At 42.9% G+C, this 21,674-nt stretch overlaps 2 protein-coding genes across 2 annotated transcripts; both read left to right on the top strand.

Moving 5' to 3' along the window:
• The first annotated feature begins 261 nt into the window (after positions 1 to 261).
• LOC138589843 (serine/threonine-protein kinase pim-2-like) lies at positions 262 to 3,411 on the top strand. Its single transcript, XM_069660311.1, has 8 exons — positions 262 to 325; positions 476 to 649; positions 1,059 to 1,193; positions 1,923 to 2,017; positions 2,400 to 2,615; positions 2,712 to 2,889; positions 3,046 to 3,222; positions 3,320 to 3,411. The coding sequence occupies exons 1-8, from the start codon at positions 262 to 264 to the stop codon at positions 3,409 to 3,411; spliced, it is 1,131 nt and encodes a 376-aa protein (XP_069516412.1).
• An 11,444-nt stretch (positions 3,412 to 14,855) lies between these two features.
• LOC138589823 (serine/threonine-protein kinase pim-2-like) lies at positions 14,856 to 18,041 on the top strand. Its single transcript, XM_069660288.1, has 8 exons — positions 14,856 to 14,919; positions 15,102 to 15,275; positions 15,685 to 15,951; positions 16,549 to 16,643; positions 17,029 to 17,244; positions 17,341 to 17,518; positions 17,676 to 17,852; positions 17,950 to 18,041. Exons 1-8 carry the CDS (start codon positions 14,856 to 14,858, stop codon positions 18,039 to 18,041), a joined length of 1,263 nt encoding a protein of 420 aa, XP_069516389.1.
• Positions 18,042 to 21,674: the final 3,633 nt, after the last annotated feature.

The raw sequence follows: 21,674 nt of genomic DNA, 5'->3' as shown, positions 1-21,674 counted from the left end.
GTGTTTATGTTTGATTAAACACATCTCTTGCATTTGAATCCACTCAACATTCTGAATGTATTCTATAGAACACGACACACAGCAGAATATTGTGAGGTCAAATTTGTGTGGCCAAAGCATTCCGGAACAACCTCTTCAAAGGCATTCTGGAACAACCTCTTCAAAGGCATTCTGGAACATAACATAACTTACACTTGAATGATCCAAGTTAGTTCATTTTCATTTGTCATTTCAACGGAGAAGCATTACTTTTTGAGAGTCATGTCATCCAAATCGTGGACACCAAAAAGGACCGTTCAGTGGTGGGCCTCAGTTGCAAAACGGAGTAAGTATTGAGGAACACAATTCTGGCAAAAAAAAAAATGCTATTTTCCTTTCTCTTAAAACCACATGATTAAACTGGTTCACTCAGAACATAAATAATGTAATGGACTGTATTAAGCACATACTGAATTGTCGTTTTCTGTTCTTGCAGGTTGCCGCACTGACCCCATCATATATACAGAGAAAGACTGCAACTCAGATCGAAAAAACATCTCGAAGAGAAAATCTGAGGAGAGTCTTGAAAGAGCCAGCAAGAGGAGCAGGACAAGTCAAAGTCCCTGCGAGGGCTGCAGCAGGGACCTCACTGGCCCAACTACCAGCACAGGTAAGCTCAGAAAAATCCTAAAAAGATTCATTGTATTTGTTTTCAGTTAAGTAAATGTTAAACTAAAAGAGGAGAATAATTGCACGCTCAGTAAAGGGGTACTTTGTTAAATAAAGCCCATTTACAAGAAGCTATATTGAGAGTCAGCAACTAAAGTTGACTCATTCTCACCTAAATCGAAATGTATTTGGCATAGTTATCTGAAATCAGGCTTTTGCTGAACTTTATGTGTTATGTCTTTTGTCTTCATTATATTTTCAAATTATTTAAACCACCAAAAAAATTGTATAGGGCTGAATTGTCTACAGATAAATACCTCTGATTTGTCTGAATACCAATGTGCACAATTTGTTTTTAACTCCTAATACTCGCATGCTCATGATTTGGCTTTATCTGTTGAATGTCACAGTTTCAGGAGAAACTCCAAGCTCCTCTGGACCCAGCCATGGTGCTGTGTTGGGTTCTGGGAAGACCAGCAGCAAGAGGAAGTCCAACGACGACATCCCCGACGACAACGTACCATCCACATCTACCAACATCTCGAGTAGAAAGAGGAAGTCTGAGGAGACAGAGGGTCCCAGGAAAAGGAGCAGAAAGACCCATTATCCCTCTGAGGCCTCCAGTGACAACCCTGACACTTCCTCTTCAGCAAATACGGCCCATCGTCACAGCAGAGGCAAGCTAGGATAGGCAGAATTATATTTAGCCTGTAGAGAATGATGTAAATGTCTACTTTGGATGTGGAGGGAGGTCTCCAAAGTCAAAATAGCCATGATTGTGTCATCATGGGGTTTGAAAAAAATCTGCAATTAGAAGACAGAGTGACCAATGACATATGCTTATGAGTTATATTATTGGAAGTGAAGAATCCAGTGTTTATGGAGTTCGACACATGCAAGGGACTAAAATCTGGATACCTTGGCTGCTGCAAAATCAATTTCTACCATTTCTGTTTCAATGTATCTTCTGTGAGAAGCACAACTGAATGCTATGACATGCAGTTGCTTAACTTAGCATAAAGACTGGAAATAGTATAAGTCAGTTTTTTGTACTGATTTATCGATCATGACAACTAGTGAGCTTTAGAAATGTTGGTAGGTGGATTTATTATGTTTCCTTTGGACGGATTCTGGCATGCTTTGTGCAGCCATGATGCTCAGCTACGCTAATAAAATGAGGTTATTGTGAGAGATTAGTTTTATGTATTAGTGTTCCGATGAAAGTCCTGAGCATGTATATTTAAACGGAATATGTTTGTTATATATTTCTGCAGATGCCTTTGAGTCCAAGTACGAGGAGGGGAAACTGCTTGGTGAAGGAGGCTTCGGGGCAGTCTTTGCTGGCTTCCGCAAAAAGGACAATCTACCTGTAAGATTCATTGTCATGCTATACAACACACACACACACACACACACACACAAACTACCTATGATTCATGTATCCACATTGTACGACTAATAAACTAAACAAATGTATGTCTTTATTTTTTGTAGGTTGCCATAAAAAAAATTGAACAGGAAGAAGTTGAACGCACATCTATGGTAAGTGATATATTCTTCTTTCTCATTCCAACATGTTGATACATTGTTTAATACTTAGAGCAACATTTATTAATATTTCTCTTTTTTCATAATGAATACAAAGAGAAAATGCCCATGTTCTTCCTTTACCTCATTCAATGTAGAAGTTTACTTTTATTATTTAAACATATGAGATTCATCTTTTTCCCACTTTGGCTCTATGTATAAAGCTGCTGGACGGGGAAAACAGCATGGTCCCTCTGGAAGTTGCACTGCTGCTGAAAGTCAAGCCACCAGCAGCAGAGACCAGTGCAGCTGTGACCCTGCTGGACTGGTACGATCTGGATCGCGACCTGATACTCGTCCTAGAGAGACCAGTCCCCTGCTGTGACCTGTATGATTATGTCGAATCTAGAGGGTCCTCCCTGCAGGAGCACGAGGCTAAAGTAAGTAGCTGATACAAACTGTGATTCAGTGTTTTTGTATCTGTGTCCATGAACACCATGTCACTCAGTCTTGATGTCTCTCTCTTTCTCCCCCAGACCATAGCCAAACAGCTGGTGGATGCTGTCATTGAGATCCACTCCAGAGGAGTATTTCACAGGGACATCAAGCTGGAGAACATCCTCCTTGAAACCGGCTCTGATGTCCCTCGAGTACGGCTCATTGACTTTGGCTGTGGAACATTTCTGTCAGAGGAGAATTACACTTCAGGTCCAGGTAGGCTGTCCCTCTTATTGTTCTTATTATTAGTTAGTCTTAGTCTCCTATATTTGTATTGCTTGAGCTGATGATCATTGCATAATTGCTATCTCTGTCCTTTATCTCTGTCTCTTACCATTATATTTTCTTACTTTGTGGCTGGTTGAATTGTAGCAACTTATGTGTACACCTCCCCTGAGTGGTTCGAGAATGGGATGTGCAGGGCCGTACCAACTACAGTGTGGCAGCTTGGTGTTGTGCTTTTTGAGATCCTGCATGGTACTATCCCCTTTACTGACAGCACTGAGACTGTTTATGTAAACCCTGACATCAGTGAAAGTCTTTCCATCGGTAAGTTATTAACACCCACATGCAGTCAAATTAAGCACAGGGAAACACATATTAAGTACAGTGTGTATTCAACCATGATTCTTTTTTGTCTGTCCAGACTGTCAGGGGTTTCTACGAAGCTGTCTGACCAAGACCCCGGAGGCCCGACCCACCCTGGAGACACTAAAGGACCACCCCTGGCTGAAATGAATCTCCACACCCTCCCAGAAGCACAGAAGAACACCCCAGGACAACAAATAGACATATAGACAGACATATAGACAGACATTTCGACAAACAGACAGACATATAGACGAGCAGAGAGACATATAGACAAACATACAAACAGGGCTGCACGGTGACTGCAGTGGTTAGCGCTGTTGCCTCACAGCTAGAAGTTTACTTGTTCAAACCCCGGTTTGGACAAAGTTGTGCGGAGTTTGCATGTTCTCCCCGTGCATGCGTGGGTTCTCTCCGGGGTCTCCGGCTTCCTCCCACAGTCCAAAGACATGCTTGTTAGGTTAATTGGTGACTCTAAATTGCCCATCGGTGTGGGTGTGATTGCAAAAAGTTGTCTTTCTCTATATGTCATCCCTGTGATTGACTGGTGACTAGTCCAAGGTGTACCCCGCCTTTCGCCCGAACACACGAACACACACACACACACACACACACACACACACGCACGCGCACACAAACTACCAATGATTCATGTATCCACATTGTACGATAAATATAATATGTAATATATTATATGTAATAAATATGTAATAAACTAAACAAATGTATGTCTTTATTTTTTGTAGGTTGCCAGAAAACGCATTCAACAGGAAGAAGTTGAACGCACATCTATGGTAAGTGATATATTCTTCTTTCTCATTCCAACATGTTGATACATTGTTTAATACTTAGAGCAACATTTATTAACATTTCTCTTTTTTCATAATGAATACAAAGAGAAAATGCCCATGTTCTTCCTTTACCTCATTCAATGTAGAAGTTTACTTTTATTATTTAAACATATGAGATTCGTCTTTTTCCCACTTTGGCTCTATGTATAAAGCTGCTGGACGGGGAAAACAGCATGGTCCCTCTGGAAGTTGCACTGCTGCTGAAAGTCAAGCCACCAGCAGCAGAGACCAGTGCAGGACTCTGCTGGACTGGACCGTGAGCCACATAATGTCAATCTCCAATTGATGATAAAACATGGTTGAAAAAATAAATAAATAAAAATACGTAACAAACTTGGTTGAAAACTCTTAAAAATGTTCAAAAACTTCAACTCTAAAACATTTGATTATAAAGCTTCAACATTTTTTCCAACATTCCCTCCTGTGGGATTGGAAAGTCACATACTAACAATTTTAAGTGATCATCAAGACGATTAATATCACTCATGACAAATGCATCCTTCAGGCAAAAGTTTTCCCTCCTGTGGGACTGAAAAGTCAAATATCAAAAACTTTAAGTGATCATTCAGGAATAACATAATTTCATAACAGATATATTCAAAAGCTTGTACCAGGCCGCTCCGGGGGCCTGGACCCAGGCTCGACCAGAGCAGCGCCGCTCCGGGGACCCGGACCCGGGTCGGACCGTACAGAGCCGCGCTGCTCCGGGGGCCTGGACCCCCCAGGTCCCGCGCCGCCACGAGGCCACGAGCTCCGGGGGCCGGACCCCCCAGGTCCCGCGCCACTCCGGAGGCCTGGACTCTCCAGGTCGGACCGCAGAGCCGCGCCGCTCCAGGGGCCTGGAGGGTCCAGGTCGCACAGCATGGAGCCGCGCTGCTCCGGGGGCCTGGACCCTCCAGGTCCCGCGCCGTTCCGGAGGCCCGGAGGGTCCAGGCCCTCGGGCCGCGTGGAGCCGCGCCGCTCCGGAGGGTCCAGGTCTCAGCATTGTGAGCTCCTTTCCTCGTCCATCAGGACACGCATGAGTGGTTCTTTAACGTCGTACACATTAGTCACAACCAAAGGGGAATAATGGAACCGTAAAATAATCAAGTAATAAAAGTGCATTAGGTGCGAGAAAGGGAAAGTGAAGGCTGTTGTGTTTGAAAGACATGTTGGAGAAAATATGTGAATCTGAAGCAGAGAGATGCAGACGTACCTCATAGTAGAAATAAGAGACCGAAGAAAACTTTTAGGATAGATGCCACAATTTTATTTGGAAATAAAGCCAGCTTATGACACGCAAAATTGATAAACAGGCTTCGTATGCAGTAACAGGCCATATAAATGTATTAACAGAGGTGAAGATTAAATGATCAAGATAAGGATAATAAGAAAAATGTAAAGCAAACTCACCAAAACCCGCTGTGTGGTGCTTCTTTCTCATAAAGAATCCATGGATGTTTGCTCTTCTTTAAAGTATCCATACTGATAACCTGAGTCTCACTGTTTAAACCCTTCTATAAATCCAGATTGGTCAGTGTTACAAGCTCTTTAGATCAATTTCCGGGTGACAAACGCAGATGCAACCACAGCCCAAAGCTCCCCTCGAGTCCAGCCTGAGATCGTCCGAGTGTTCCCAAACCCCCTCCTCTGTCTCTTCAGGCAAACCTGATTTGCTCAAACAAAGCCTCTGGAGGAATGTATGTCCTGGTCCACTCATCAATAAGCCATCCGTCAGTGTTTGACCACCTTGAGAGTCAACACATCACTGGGGAGAGACAGCAGGTTTCCAAAATGACTGTGAGTCTGCTGGGGGTAACAGAGACACACACCTCACAGACAAGCCCTCAGTGGTTAACCATTTAAAGAGGTTAGTCGGGACCCAGGAGGGTTAACATTGGTGACTTACGCCCCAGGACAATTCAGCTGAGCTTTCATAATGAGGAATAGAAGATGTTAAAGTAGCCCATGTGTATTACAAATACTCAAATGTGACACAAAAGGAAACACAAGCTAAATAAGTTGTCGTACAGTTATAGCCTCACAGACTTGTATAACTAATGCTGTTTAATTATTGCCTCAGCACCTTTGCTCACCACTTCAGTGAGCATGAGCTAACAGAGCGGCCTCCCACTATGTTTAATGAAGGTATCAGGTCCCAGTGGAGTCTGGTCTGCAGGGCAGTTCCTTGCGCCTGGTCTAATATTAGACCAACACACACTAGTAGCTCACAGTGTAACTGGCTCTAATATCTACATCATTCATCTGACACATGATGCAACAACCAGAAATGGACAACAGGTAATACAGGTATATAACAAGAAGACACCTCGACTTACCACCGCAAGAAAAACAACATTAGGACGGCCTTGCTCCATTCAGGTAATACTCTTATTTCATCTTATCTAATCATATTTAATGCTCAAACATAAAAAGTGCATCAAAATAGAAATCAAAACAAGCAAATATTGTCTTACATGAAAGATATGGCACCTTTATTGGATTCCCTTTTTGCAGGGAGAGGGTCACAAACTATACAGTTAACATATCAACTATGTTATTTGACATCAATAAAGGTTACAAGACTTTCAAACATTAAAAAATAAATGTAAAAATGTAAAAAATAATCCTTTAAATTGCAGCAATTAACTGCAGGCTGTTAAAACAGAACTGAAATATTCACCTTATATAGTTGATGTGGTTTGTCTTTGAATGCTTTGAGCAATGCAATTCTTTTAAAGCAAACAATTCAACATCGACTGCAGCATTACAGCACTCACTATAAACACAGTGTCCAATGTGGTAAGAACACGTGCCATCTCCGTGAAAGACTGCTTATTGTAGGCCTTCATAATAGTATACAGTGTCAATGCTTATTTTGTGCCTGAAAACTGCATTTTTGCACAAGGGCAGATCAGAGCAGATTTTTAGATATTTAGCAATGTACTCTAGGTTTTTAGATGTTCGCTGCCACTCACTCTGACACAATGATCCCTAATGGGGGAATGGCTGTGGGCAGTAATTCACTTTGGCTTTTTTCGGCTTCTTCGCACCATATGCAGGACTGCATTTGCCATCAGGTTTGTGTTTTAAGGCATTCACAGTAACTTCAGGGCATCCAAGCCGCCTGAGCTTTGTTCGGTAGTTACCAAGTTTATACTTCAGGCTCGTCTTCCATCAGCCATACCCGGTGACCGAACCTGGCTCTTTCAAACACGGATGTGTTGTTACAAGAGCTTCTGCTACCTCATCAAACTCCCTGTCAGAGAGGTACACTTTGTACTGGACGATCGCTTCAGCTAAGCCATCAAGAATGGCAGATTTAAGTTTAGTATCAGGATTCAACAAAGCTCCAGTTTCTTTGAAAGCAGCGTTGGCCCTGTCCAGCTGTAGCTGAGTATCATAAGAGAACCGGGGCATGGGGAAGACAATGGGCCATGCAGTGGATCTTGAGGAGGTGGACTCAGGAGAAGACAATATGTCTGTATCAAATGAGCTACCAGCAGATGAAAGGGATGAGGAGTCATCTACAGGGCAGGAGGTGGCAGCAGCTGAGTAGGGAGGGAGCAGGGAGGTGGCAGCAACTGAATAGGGAAGAGGCTGGGCAGGTGCAACTGAGTTAAAGATGACCTTGATGGAACTTTTGTCCTGGATGTCTGATATTGAGACCAAGTTGGTGAATTCATTCCCAAACTCAGCATCCATGAATTGAAGCCTGAAGTCCCCATCTACTCCACACTGTCTCTTTATTTGCTGTGCAAGTTCACTGACAGACTCTGGCATCCCATCTGGAAGGATCAATCTCCGGGAATCGTTTTCTCCAAGAATGAAGAGGAGTGGGGAGAAGATGAGAAAGAGGAGGAGAAGAAGAAAAGGACGAGGAGAAGCAAGAGTAGAAGAAGAGTGCTGCTGTATGTGATTCAGTGCCATCCCTCTGCTGTTGCTATGGTCTGAATCTGTGATAACGCCCCATTCATTTGAATATAAGAAATCAAAATAAAAAGAGCTGGGAAATGAATGTGGCATTATGAAATCACAGTCCCCTGAGGAAAAAAAAAAAAAAAAAAAAAAGTAGTCATTTGAAAAAATGTCCTAAAAGAAATTTAACTTTAATGTAAATGATGTGTATTCATACCTGTGATTTGAACCAGTTGAGGATGACCCTTGCACAGTCACTGCTAAGCTGGAGGGACAGAAGATACAAGCAGTAATTAACATGATGCCTAGAAACTGTTGGAAATATGTCATTATCAAATTAATAAACCAGCCTGTCACACTCCAACATCAAACTCAAGGATTTCCCCCAATTTTTGAAAATGGCATCATAGTGTAGCAGGACAAACTACTGAAATAGCTTATATGCATTTCACCTGTTAATAAGTAAGCCGGAATAAAAACCAGCAGGTAACGCCACGCACAGCTCATGCATGTAATGTGAACAAGCCGTTGCAACCTCGGGAGCCTTGCGAGCTTTGACGCACCTGTGTTGCGTAGTGGCAACACAAAGCAGCACATTCAATGCAAACTAGCGATGTGCATGTCATGAGTCAATCGAAACTGGAGATTCACTTCAGTAAACCGGGAGTGCCGATTGCTCATCCCAGCTAACTCGTTCACTGGGCTTTTACACTAGGGGCCCGGGCACGGGTCTGCCCCGTGATATACGAGACTCCCTCGGCACTTGTTCGCTCTCCCAGCTCAGAGCATAAGACCCGCCCGGAGCGGAGCCTCTGCCTCGGGCTGCAAGAATCACTCACTCACCCACACAAGTTCCATGCAACAGTCAGTAAATATCCATGAATGAGCATCACAACCCCCACGAAATGACTTATTTCGCAATCAAAATTCGGTCCGATAACATTTGAAAAGTCTAGAAGAGCTGCACTATTTAAAATGAGTCTATCCCATTTAAGTTAGCAGAGCGCGAAACCGGAAGCTAGCCGGCTCAGCATGTTAGCATGCTCTATGGGCGTTGGGGCCGGAGGGACAAGCGTGACCAAATATCGCTGAAAATGATGGACAAACTGCTGGTGACTTTATGCACGTCATTTTGCATTCAGATGGATGATAAAAGATTGTATCTTACCTTTTCCAAATGAACGCAACGCACGCCAAGTGTGTTATTCTTCAATACCGTCCTCTCGCGATGACTGCCGCGATATTCCCGGGCACGCTTGGAAACCTACCTGACACGCCAGATGGTTTGTGATCTCGCGTGATCTCGCGAGTCCACCAAGGAAATTAGAAACCACATTCTGACTACATTGTTTCACGTTATCTCAACATGACGGAATCTAACAAATGTTAAGTTGTTGAATGTCATGCAAATCCTATATGATTTCATCACGTTCACCTTGTAAGTATGACATTATCTTGTACAAAATACATGTTACACTTTTGTAAATGTAATAGCCAGCCAATTTCCCTTTTTTGAGTGCAGGTGCTGTTGCCAGCACGGAGCCCTACCCATGCAGTTGCGCTTATAATCCACCGGGTGGCGACAGAGCAACAGCAATAATACAGTCACATCAATTTTGCATAAATTGAACATAAAGCTTATTTCTAACTATGTTATATTTAGTATGGATTAGATTTTTTTTAAATCCAGAACTTATCAAAATTATGTTATCGTTCAAAAATGACATCTATTTGTAAAAGACACGGAGTGTTTTTATACAAATTCCACAACATTCCATCATATAGTGACGAGTACGGACACGTCATGACATGTTCGGCTCGTGACCTCATCATAGACGTCAGGATGTGTTCCCAACCGAGGTTATAAGTAGGAGTTGTGCAGGTCGGAAATCCTCAACGGTAGAGACACTCTCCGGGGGCCTGGACCCAGGTCGGACCGTATACCGCAGAGCTGCGCTGCTCCGGGGGCCTGGACCCAGGTCGGACCGTAAAGAGCAGCGCCGCTCCGGGGGCCTGGACCCAGGCTCGACCAGAGCCGCGCCGCTCCGGGGGCCTGGACCCAGGTCGGACCGTACAGAGCCGCGCCGCTCCGGGGGCCTGGACCCAGGCTCGACCAGAGCAGCGCCGCTCCGGGGGCCTGGACCCAGGTCGGACCGTACAGAGCCGCGCTGCTCCGGGGGCCTGGACCCAGGTCGGACCGTACAGAGCCGCGCTGCTCCGGGGGCCTGGACCCAGGTCGGACCGTAAAGAGCAGCGCCGCTCCGGGGGCCTGGACCCAGGCTCGACCAGAGCCGCGCCGCTCCGGGGGCCTGGACCCAGGTCGGACCGTACAGAGCCGCGCCGCTCCGGGGGCCTGGACCCAGGCTCGACCAGAGCAGCGCCGCTCCGGGGGCCTGGACCCAGGTCGGACCTTATAGAGGAAGAAGAAAGAGCTCGGGGCGTCCATGTCTTTAAGCTGGAGGAAGCGTGACCAGACCAGGGCTCCCTTTACTTTCTCCTGCAGGAAGGAGCTCAACTCCAACCTCTTCTCCCGCAGCAGAGGACTAGTGGTGGGTTCGGAGATCCTATTTAAACCCCCCTTAATGTTTTTAATTTCGACCTCCAAATCTTTGACAGCTGCCTTTATCCTGGCAGAAGAGTGAGAGGTGTACTGCTGGCAGAAGACCCAAACCTGAGCTTTGCCTACCTCCCACCACAACTTCAGGTAACCAAATTCAGCTTTTTTTGTTTTCCACTGTTTCCAAAAGCACTCAAAACCTTGGCAGAAAACACTATCCTGTAAGAGTCTGTTATTAAAGTGTGTTACGTATATAGAGTGGTGTGTGCAGGTGTCTCTCTCTCTCTCTTGCTCTCTTCTCCCTTTGTCCTGCAGGCGAGAAGTGGAAGATTGGCTGCCACCTGTGAGCTCCAGAAGAGCTGTGGATTGGTTCACACTCCAGCCAGTTAGCCAATCAGAGACGGAGGGCACCATTTTAAAAGCCTCTCTTTTGCTTTGTTCGCCCCTATGTTGCTTGGCTGTCTAAGATGGTTTGTGGTGGGGAAGTAGAGCTGAGGTAAGGCTGGGGAACCCTATACATTCACGCACTTAGCAGGAAATTGTTACTACACCAGGTTATGGGTTGTTGCCACTGTTGTACTTTTATTATATTCAGACACTTTGTAGATAAGGTAGTCAGGCCTTTTGTTTTTGTTTTCTTTCCTCACAGATAGAGTTGAGCTAGGCCCTATTTTGTTGTACTTTGTTTATTTCGTTTGGCACAACCCCCACAGTTCCTCCTTCCCCCCACATTTTTCAAACCTACGTTTGTTGTTTACCTTCATTTAAATATTGTGAATAAACCTTTTTTCTTTGACTGCCTCACGTCCGCCCTGAGCTCTTTCTTTGTTGGTTGTCAGCGTTATTGTTTCTGCTAAAAGGGAAATGTAACAAAGTGCCAGTAGGACTGAACCTTTTCATCTGGCGAAATGATCAGCCCTGCTGTGGTAAGGTGATGGTCTGTGAAGCCCACTGGACTGATGTTACTGTTAACTAATTTGGGGCTGAGGCTTTTTGACATGTATATTCTATCCAGTCTGGCTGCACACCTTACATCCCAAACTCACAGCCTTAAACCCGCTGGCAAACTTTCCTTTTCGTTCTCTAACAGCTCGTTAGAAATAAATGGGGGAACACCGGATACGGTGATCCGCGTGGAGGGAACTGACAGCGGGGAAACCTGCACAAATAAATCCCAGATAACCACACCGCTCTCAATCAGCTGATGAGCAAGAGGCTCATTTTTCAGGAACACGACCACAGCGTTGTTCATCCAGGATGCATACGATAGGTTATCATGTCCTACCTGCTCTCCGACAGCCAAAAGAACCTCCTCCACAGAAACGTTGGCGTCCGGCGGGTCTATCCGCACTCCCTGCCGGATTGACGGAGGTGGCGTCTCGGTGGACGCCATTCCTTCCGAAAACACGAGGGAACACAACCAACGATCTGTCAGTCACAGTCAAACACTCAAAAACACCAGTAAAAGGCTTACCTGGCCATGCAGTAGGAAACAGTGGAAAATACAGGTGAAAAACAGGGACAGAAACAATTCAAAGAGAGAGAGAGATGGAGAGAGGGAGAGAGGAGCTTGGTGTGTCAGATCCCCCCTGGCAGTCTAAACCTATAGCAGGATAACTATAGGCTAGACCAAGCCTGAGCCAGCCCTAACTATAAGCTTTATCAAAGAGGAAAGTTTTAAGTCTACTCTTCCTGGTAATTGGAGGCTCTACCTCCAACACTAATCTTAGAGACTTTAGGTAACACAAGCAGGCCTGCATCCTGGGAGCGCAATGTTCTAGAGGGGTAATATGGCACTATGAGCTCTTTAAGATATGATGGTGCCTGACCATTAAGAGCTTTGTAAGTAAGAAGAAGGATTTTAAATTCTATTCTAGATTTTACAGGAAGCCAGTGCAGAGAGGCTAATACAGGAGAGATGTGATCTCTCTTCCTCATTCTTGTCAGCACACGTGCTGCAGCATTTTGTACCAGCTGAAGAGTTTTTAGTGACCTATTAGGGCAGCCTGATAGTAACGAGTTACAATAATCCAGCCTGGAAGTAACAAATGCATGGACTAGTTTTTCTGCATCGTTTTGAGACAAGATGTGTCTGATTTTTGCTATGTTGCGAAGATGAAAGAAGACTGTCCTTGATATGTGTTTTATGTGGGAGATGAAGGACATATCCTAATCAAATAGAACTCCCAGATTCTTAACAGTAGTGCTGGATGCCAGGCTGATGCCATCTAGGGAAGCTATATCATGGGAGAAAGAATCTCTGAGGTGTTTTGGGCTGAGCACAATAACTTCAGTTTTGTCTGAATCAATAGTAGTCTATGTTTATTCACTTTTGGGTTAATTGACCACAAAGATTTTTCACATTGTATCTAATAAAAGGGAAAGTTAAGATTGTGGACAGTTTAGGAAAGCACAACCTGCATTCACTTGCTATCTACAGTAAAAGATGGGACAAAAAGTGATTTCCATTGAATCATAGTAGCTCTTTCGAACTGGTTTATAACATTATAATCTCTGTAGACGGATCATGAGAGTTGCACACCAACCATGTTTTGATTCGAATTAAGAATCCCAATCTGTCGCTTTTGTTTCTGTGTAAGTACTATAAAGCCTTTGAATGTGTTTATGTTTGATTAAACACATCTCTTGCATTTGAATCCACTCAACATTCTGAATGTATTCTATAGAACACGACACACAGCAGAATATTGTGAGGTCAAATTTGTGTGGCCAAAGCATTCCGGAACAACCTCTTCAAAGGCATTCCGGAACAACCTCTTCAAAGGCATTCTGGAACATAACATAACTTACACTTGAATGATCCAAGTTAGTTCATTTTCATTTGTCATTTCAACGGAGAAGCATTACTTTTTGAGAGTCATGTCATCCAAATCGTGGACACCAAAAAGGACCGTTCAGTGGTGGGCCTCAGTTGCAAAACGGAGTAAGTATTGAGGAACACAATTCTGACAAAAAAAAAAATGCTATTTTCCTTTCTCTTTAAACCACATGATTAAACTAACGATAAGCTTTATGAAAGAGGAAAGTTTTAAGTCTACTCTTAAAAGAAGAGGGGGTGTCTGCCTCACGGACCTTGACTGGTAGATTGTTCCAGAGGAGGGGGGCCTGGTAATTGAAGGCTCTACCTCCAACACTACTCTTAGAGACTTTAGGTACCACAAGCAGGCCTGCATCCTGGGAGCGCAATGTTCTAGAGGGGTAATATGGCACTATGAGCTCTTTAAGATATGATGGTGCCTGACCATTATGAGCTTTGTAAGTAAGAAGAAGGATTTTAAATTCTATTCTAGATTTTACAGGAAGCCAGTGCAGAGAGGCTAATACAGGAGAGATGTGGTCTCTCTTCCTAGTTCTTGTCAGCACACGTGCTGCAGCATTTTGTACCAGCTGAAGAGTTTTTAGTGACCTATTAGGGCAGCCTGATAGTAACGAGTTACAATAATCCAGCCTGGAAGAAACAAATGCATGGACAAGTTTTTCTGCATCGTTTTGAGACAAGATGTGTATGACTTTTGCTATGTTGCGAAGATGAAAGAAGACTGTCCTTGATATGTGTTTTATGTGGGAGATGAAGGACATATCCTGATCAAATAGAACTCCCAGATTCTTAACAGTAGTGCTGGATGCCAGGCTGATGCCATCTAGGGCAGCTATATCATGGGAGAAAGAGTCTCTGAGGTGTTTTGGGCTGAGCACAATAACTTCAGTTTTGTCTGAATCAATAGTAGTCTATGTTTATTCACTTTTGGGTTAATTGACCACAAAGAATTTTCACATTGTATCTAATAAAAGGGAAAGTTAAGATTGTGGACAGTTTAGGAAAGCACAACCTGCATTCACTTGCTATCTACAGTAAAAGATGGGACAAAAAGTGATTTCCATTGAATCATAGTAGCTCTTTCAAACTGGTTTATAACATTATAATCTCTGTAGACGGATCATGAGAGTTGCACACCAACCATGTTTTGATTCGAATTAAGAATCCCAATCTGTCGCTTTTGTTTCTGTGTAAGTACTATAAAGCCTTTGAATGTGTTTATGTTTGATTAAACACATCTCTTGCATTTGAATCCACTCAACATTCTGAATGTATTCTATAGAACACGACACACAGCAGAATATTGTGAGGTCAAATTTGTGTGGCCAAAGCATTCCGGAACAACCTCTTCAAAGGCATTCTGGAACATGACATAACTTACACTTGAATGATCCAAGTTAGTTCATTTTCATTTGTCATTTCAACGGAGAAGCATTACTTTTTGAGAGTCATGTCATCCAAATCGTGGACACCAAAAAGCACCGTTCAGTGGTGGGCCTCAGTTGCACAACGGAGTAAGTATTGAGGAACACAATTCTGGCAAAAAAAATGCTATTTTCCTTTCTCTTTAAACCACATGATTAAACTGGTAGATTAATAAGTTCGAGTGCTGCCACTTACTTAATTCCCTCAGAACATAAATAATGTAATGGATTGTATTAAGCGCATACTGAATTGTCGTTTTCTGTTCTTGCAGGTTGCCGCACTGACCCCATCATCTACACAGAGAAAGACTGCAACTCAGATCAAAAAAACATCTCGAAGAGAAAATCTGAGGAGAGTCTTGAAAGAGCCAGCAAGAGGAGCAGGACAAGTCAAAGTCCCTGCGAGGGCTGCAGCAGGGACCTCACTGGCCCAACTACCAGCACAGGTAAGCTCAGAAAAATCCTAAAAAGATTCATTGTATTTGTTTTCAGTTAAGTAAATGTTAAACTAAAAGAGGAGAATAATTGCATGCTCAGTAAAGGGGTACTTTGTTAAATAAAGCCCATTTACAAGAAGCTATATTGAGAGTCAGCAACTAAAGTTGACTCATTCTCACCTAAATCGAAATGTATTTGGCATAGTTATCTGAAATCAGGCTTTTGCTGAACTTTATGTGTTATGTCTTTTGTCTTCATTATATTTTCAAATTATTTAAACCACCAAAAAAATTGTATAGGGCTGAATTGTCTACAGATAAATACCTCTGATTTGTCTGAATACCAATGTGCACAATTTGTTTTTAACTCCTAATACTCGCATGCTCATGATTTGGCTTTATCTGTTGAATGTCACAGTTTCAGGAGAAACTCCAAGCTCCTCTGGACCCAGCCATGGTGCTGTGTTGGGTTCTGGGAAGACCAGCAGCAAGAGGAAGTCCAACGACGACATCCCCGACGACAACGTACCATCCACATCTGCCAACATCTCGAGTAGAAAGAGGAAGTCTGAGGAGACAGAGGGTCCCAGGAAAAGGAGCAGAAAGACCCATTATCTCTCTGAGGCCTCCAGTGACAACCCTGACACTTCCTCTTCAGCAAATACGGTTCATCGTCGCAGCAGAGGTAAGCTAGGATAGGCAGAATTATACTTAGCCTGTAGAGAATGATGTAAATGTCTACTTTGGATGTGGAGGGAGGTCTCCAAAGTCAAAATAGCCATGATTGTGTCATCATGGGGTTTGAAAAAAATCTGCAATTAGAAGACAGAGTGACCAATGACATATGCTTATGAGTTCTATTATTGGAAGTGAAGAATCCAGTGTTTATGGAGTTCGACACATGCAAGAGACTAAAATCTGGATACCTTGGCTGCTGCAAAATCAATTTCTACCATTTTTGTTTAAATGTATCTTCTGTGAGAAGCACAACTGAATGCTATGACATGCAGTTGCTTAACTTAGCATAAAGACTGGAAATAGTATAAGTCAGTTTTTTGTACTGATTTATCGATCATGACAACTAGTGAGCTTTAGAAATGTTGGTAGGTGGATTTATTATGTTTCCTTTGGACGGATTCTGGCATGCTTTGTCCAGCCATGATGCTCAGCTACGCTAATAAAATGAGGTTATTGTGAGAGATTAGTTTTATGTATTAGTATTCCGATGAAAGTCCTGAGCATGTATATTTAAACGGAATATGTTTGTTATATATTTCTGCAGATGCCTTTGAGTCCAAGTACGAGGAGGGGAAACTGCTTGGTGAAGGAGGCTTCGGGGCAGTCTTTGCTGGCTTCCGCAAAAAGGACAATCTACCTGTAAGATTCATTGTCATGCTATACAACACACACACACACACACACACACACACACACTACCAATGATTCATGTATCCACACTGTACGACTAATAAACGAAACAAATGTATGTCTTTATTTTTTGTAGGTTGCCATAAAACACATTGAACAGGAAAAAGTTGTACGCACATCTATGGTAAGTGATATATTCTTCTTTCTCATTCCAACATGTTGATACATTGTTTAAATACTTAGAGCAACATTTATTAACATTTCTCTTTTTTCATAATGAATACAAAGAGAAAATGCCCATGTTCTTCCTTTGCCTCATTCAATGTAGAAGTTTACTTTTATTATGTAAACATATGAGATTCATCTTTTTCCCACTTTGGCTCTATGTATAAAGCTGCTGGACGGGGAAAACAGCATGGTCCCTCTGGAAGTTGCACTGCTGCTGAAAGTCAAGCCACCAGCAGCAGAGACCAGTGCAATCGTGACCCTGCTGGACTGGTACGATCTGGATCGCGACCTGATACTCGTCCTAGAGAGACCAGTCCCCTGCTGTGACCTGTATGATTATGTCGAATCTAGAGGGTCCTCCCTGCAGGAGCACGAGGCTAAAGTAAGTAGCTGATACAAACTGTGTTTCAGTGTTTTTGTATCTGTGTCCATGAACACCATGTCACTCAGTCTTTATGTCTCTCTCTTTCTCCCCCAGACCATAGCCAAACAGCTGGTGGATGCTGTCATTGAGATCCACTCCAGAGGAGTATTTCACAGGGACATCAAGCTAGAGAACATCCTCCTTGAAACCGGCTCTGATGTCCCTCGAGTACGGCTCATTGACTTTGGCTGTGGAACATTTCTGTCAGAGGAGAATTACATTTCAGGTCCAGGTAGGCTGTCCCTCTTATTGTTCTTATTATTAGTTAGTCTTAGTCTCTTATATTTGTATTGCTTCGAGCTGATGATCATTGCATAATTGCTATCTCTGTCCTTTATCTCTGTCTCTTACCATTATATTTTCTTACTTTGTGGCTGGTTGAATTGTAGGAACTTATGTGTACGTCTCCCCTGAGTGGTTCACGAAAAAGATGTACAGGGCCGTACCAGCTACAGTGTGGCAGCTTGGTGTTGTGCTTTTTGAGATCCTGCATGGTACTGTCCCCTTTACTGACAGCACTGAGATTGTTTATGTAAACCCTGACATCAGTGAAAGTCTTTCCATCGGTAAGTTATTAACACCCACATGCAGTCAAATTAAGCACAGGGAAACACATATTAAGTACAGTGTGTATTCAACCATGATTCTTTTTTGTCTGTCCAGACTGTCAGGGGTTTCTACGAAGCTGTCTGACCAAGACCCCGGAGGCCCGACCCACCCTGGAGACACTAAAGGACCACCCCTGGCTGAAATGAATCTCCACACCCTCCCAGAAGCACAGAAGAACACCCCAGGACAACAAATAGACATATAGACAGACATATAGACAGACATTTCGACAAACAGACAGACATATAGACGAGCAGAGAGACATATAGACAAACATACAAACAGGGCTGCACGGTGACTGCAGTGGTTAGCGCTGTTGCCTCACAGCTAGAAGTTTACTTGTTCAAACCCCGGTTTGGACAAAGTTGTGCGGAGTTTGCATGTTCTCCCCGTGCATGCGTGGGTTCTCTCCGGGGTCTCCGGCTTCCTCCCACAGTCCAAAGACATGTTTGTTAGGTTAATTGGTGACTCTAAATTGCCCATCGGTGTGGGTGTGATTGCAAAAAGTTGTCTTTCTCTATATGTCATCCCTGTGATTGACTGGTGACTAGTCCAAGGTGTACCCCGCCTTTCGCCCGAACACACACACACACACACACACACACACACACACACACTAACTAACTACCAATGATTCATGTATCCACATTGTACGATAAATATAATATGTAATATATTATATGTAATAAACATGTAATAAACTAAACAAATGTATGTCTTTATTTTTTGTAGGTTGCCAGAAAACGCATTCAACAGGAAGAAGTTGAACGCACATCTATGGTAAGTGATATATTCTTCTTTCTCATTCCAGCATGTTGATACATTGTTTAAATACTTAGAGCAACATTTATTAACATTTCTCTTTTTTCATAATGAATACAAAGAGAAAATGCCCATGTTCTTCCTTTACCTCATACAATGTAGAAGTTTACTTTTATTATGTAAACATATGAGATTCATCTTTTTCCCACTTTGGCTCTATGTATAAAGCTGCTGGACGGGGAAAACAGCATGGTCCCTCTGGAAGTTGCACTGCTGCTGAAAGTCAAGCCACCAGCAGCAGAGACCAGTGCAGCCGTGACCCTGCTGGACTGGACCGTGAGCCACATAATTTCAATCTCCAACTGATGATAAAACATGGTTGAAAAAATAAATAAATAAAAATACGTAACAAACTTGGTGGAAAAACTCTTAAAAATGGGTTATAAAACTTGGTTAAAAAACTCTTAAAAATATAATCAAAGTCTTGAAAAACTCAGACAAGCAAACACTAGAGACTGGCAGAATCTGATGCAAAAAGACTTTATTCCTGTATAAATACAAAGAAATAAACCCGAGTCCATCCGGATGAGACTGCCCACAGGTCAGCCGCTCGGGTCTTATATACTCTAAACCAGTGGTTCCCAAACGGTGTGGCGCGGCACACTGGTGTGCCGTTAGGCAAGTCCGGGTGTGCTGTGGGATTTTGTGACAATCATACGTTATTATTGCAATATACAACTACACAAAAAAAAAAATATTTTTAATTTACTATATCAGTACTTTATATGCGCTCATTTCATAATACAGAGGCAAACTCTATACCTAAAAACAATTATTTAAAAAAAAATCCTCAGTGAACCCCATATTTCGCTGTTAACGCAGTTGCGCAAGTGGGAATTATAAGACTGTGACACATCAAAGGCTGAAGGACAACATTAAAAAAAGAGGGAAAATGAAGCGCTTTCTTGTGCGGAGCAAACCACCAACCACCAGTGCAGAGACTGCCGACAATCCACCACCGAAAGAAAAGAAGAAAAAAACTGTCAGCAGGCAGTATCATGACAGTTACCTGTCTTATGGCTTCAGTTGGACCGGGGATGTCAACAAACCGCAGCCCGAGTGCGTCCTCTGTGGGCAAACTTACCCTGTGGCGCGAGGCTTTGGAACAGGGCTGCATGGACATGTTCCCGCTGGCATCAGCTGCGCCACAGGCAGCGAGGGAGCGCGCTATATATGCCGAACACCTTCAGACCTTAAACGAGAGGTTTGAGCGCTATTTTCCATGTGTGGCTGACATCGAGGACTATGACTGGATCCGAGACCCATTCAACCAGGAATCCTCAACAGAAAAGCTCACTATGAAAGAGAGAGAGGAGTGCGCAGAGCTCCGTGTGGACCGCACACTGAAACTCAAATTTAGTGAGCTCCCACTGGATCAGTTTTGGTTGGCTTCTGCATCAGAGTACCCAAGCATCTCCCACCACGCAATTGAGCAACTTCTTCTTTTCCCCACTACCTACCTGTGTGAGTTGGCGTTCTCTACGCTGGTTTACATGAAGAACAACAGGAGGTCATGGCTCTCTGTTGAACAGGACTTGTGAGTGGCCCTCTCCTCAGTGCCACCAAGGATTAAAAAAATCTGCGCGCCCCGACAGGCACATGTATCTCACTCATTTGTAAGTAGGCAAAAATATTTACAATAGCACATGTTTCAATGCTGATTGCTGAAATGTTACATTTATATTTTGTAGTTCAGAACCATGGACAGTGCAGCTTCCTTGCATTGACAGTTCTCTGTGCTGAATTTCTGCCGAGTTTCCTTTGCCTCATTTTTAATTTTGTGACCTGTCTGGTTTGAATGAGTGAGTTGCTGCTTTGATGAAGCCTAATTTGATAAAGTTTCAAATTCATTTTTGAAATATTTCGTTAATAAATATTTCATGAGTAATATAGTTGTCTTTGTCACATTTTATTTGACATTAGTAAATAATTATGCACATTTACAGATATTATACATGATATGAGTGATAACACGTGTTATAAGGGCTATTTGCACAATAGGTGTGCCTTGAGATTTTTACTTGTCCTTTGGTGTGCCTTGGGCACAAAAAGTTTGGGAACCACTGCTCTAAACCCCTCCCTCGCTGGGCTTCAGCGTGCATCAACACCTGTTGGAGCCCCCCCCTCGCTCTGGCTCTCTGCCCTCAGTTTGTTTCCTTTCAGTTTTGCCCGACCCATTTCCAACTTTTCCACAGGACTCTTCCTCACTCCGGCCAATTAGGCACGTTCATGCACTGTACAACAGATAAGGGAGGGGCTCGGGGGGACACCTGTTTTTCTTGGACACCCTGCACCTGGTTTTTATACTGAGCCCAGCGAGTTTCTCAGCTTAGGATTCTAGTTTTAGTGTTTTAACACTTCAGATTATAAAAACTTATTATAAAACATTAGAATATAAAACCTTAACTATAAAACATTTGACTGTAAAACCTTAACTATAAAACATTTGACTGTAAAACTTTAACTTTAAGACATTTGACTGTAAAACTTTGACTTTAAGGCTTTAGACTATAGAAAAGTTAACTATAAGACATTTTAACTATAAAATCTTAAACTTTAAGGCATTAAAACATTTAATTTATAAATCTTATGGATATATAACTTGGACTCTAAAACATTTGATTATAAAGCTTCAACATTTTTTCCAACATTCCCTCCTGTGGGACTGGAAAGTCACATACTAACAATTTTAAGTGATCATCAAGACGATTAATATCACTCATGACAAATGCATCCTTCAGGCAAAAGTTTTTTCAACATTTCCCTCCTGTGGGACTGAAAAGTCACATATCAAAAACTTTAAGTGATCATTCAGGAATAACATAATTTCATAACAGATATATTCAAAAGCTTATCCTGTACCAGGCCTATTAGTTCTGCCCCCAAAGCCAACATGGGCGTCAGTTACCAAGTAAATATCTCACCAACTCAAGATGTGTTTGAGAGAGCTATTGGCA

The sequence above is a fragment of the Semicossyphus pulcher genome, unplaced genomic scaffold (assembly GCF_022749685.1).
Source record: "Semicossyphus pulcher isolate SPU_LCO1_2020_fin unplaced genomic scaffold, fSemPul1.0.p SCAF_1, whole genome shotgun sequence".
Classification (NCBI taxonomy): Eukaryota; Metazoa; Chordata; class Actinopteri; order Labriformes; family Labridae; genus Semicossyphus; species Semicossyphus pulcher.
This window is presented reverse-complemented; position numbering and strand designations above follow the sequence as displayed.

What these genes read in the sequence shown, in the direction of transcription:
- LOC138589843 (XM_069660311.1), top strand. Translation starts at nt 262, where the DNA reads ATGTCATCCAAATCGTGGACACCAAAAAGGACCGTTCAGTGGTGGGCC. An exon ending in GGCCTCAGTTGCAAAACGGA is followed by an intron (nt 326 to 475) that starts GTAAGTATTGAG and finishes CTGTTCTTGCAG; the next exon opens with GTTGCCGCACTGACCCCATC. An exon ending in TGCAGGAGCACGAGGCTAAA is followed by an intron (nt 2,616 to 2,711) that starts GTAAGTAGCTGA and finishes TTTCTCCCCCAG; the next exon opens with ACCATAGCCAAACAGCTGGT.
- LOC138589823 (XM_069660288.1), top strand. Translation starts at nt 14,856, where the DNA reads ATGTCATCCAAATCGTGGACACCAAAAAGCACCGTTCAGTGGTGGGCC. An exon ending in GGCCTCAGTTGCACAACGGA is followed by an intron (nt 14,920 to 15,101) that starts GTAAGTATTGAG and finishes CTGTTCTTGCAG; the next exon opens with GTTGCCGCACTGACCCCATC. An exon ending in CAGTGAAAGTCTTTCCATCG is followed by an intron (nt 17,853 to 17,949) that starts GTAAGTTATTAA and finishes TTGTCTGTCCAG; the next exon opens with ACTGTCAGGGGTTTCTACGA.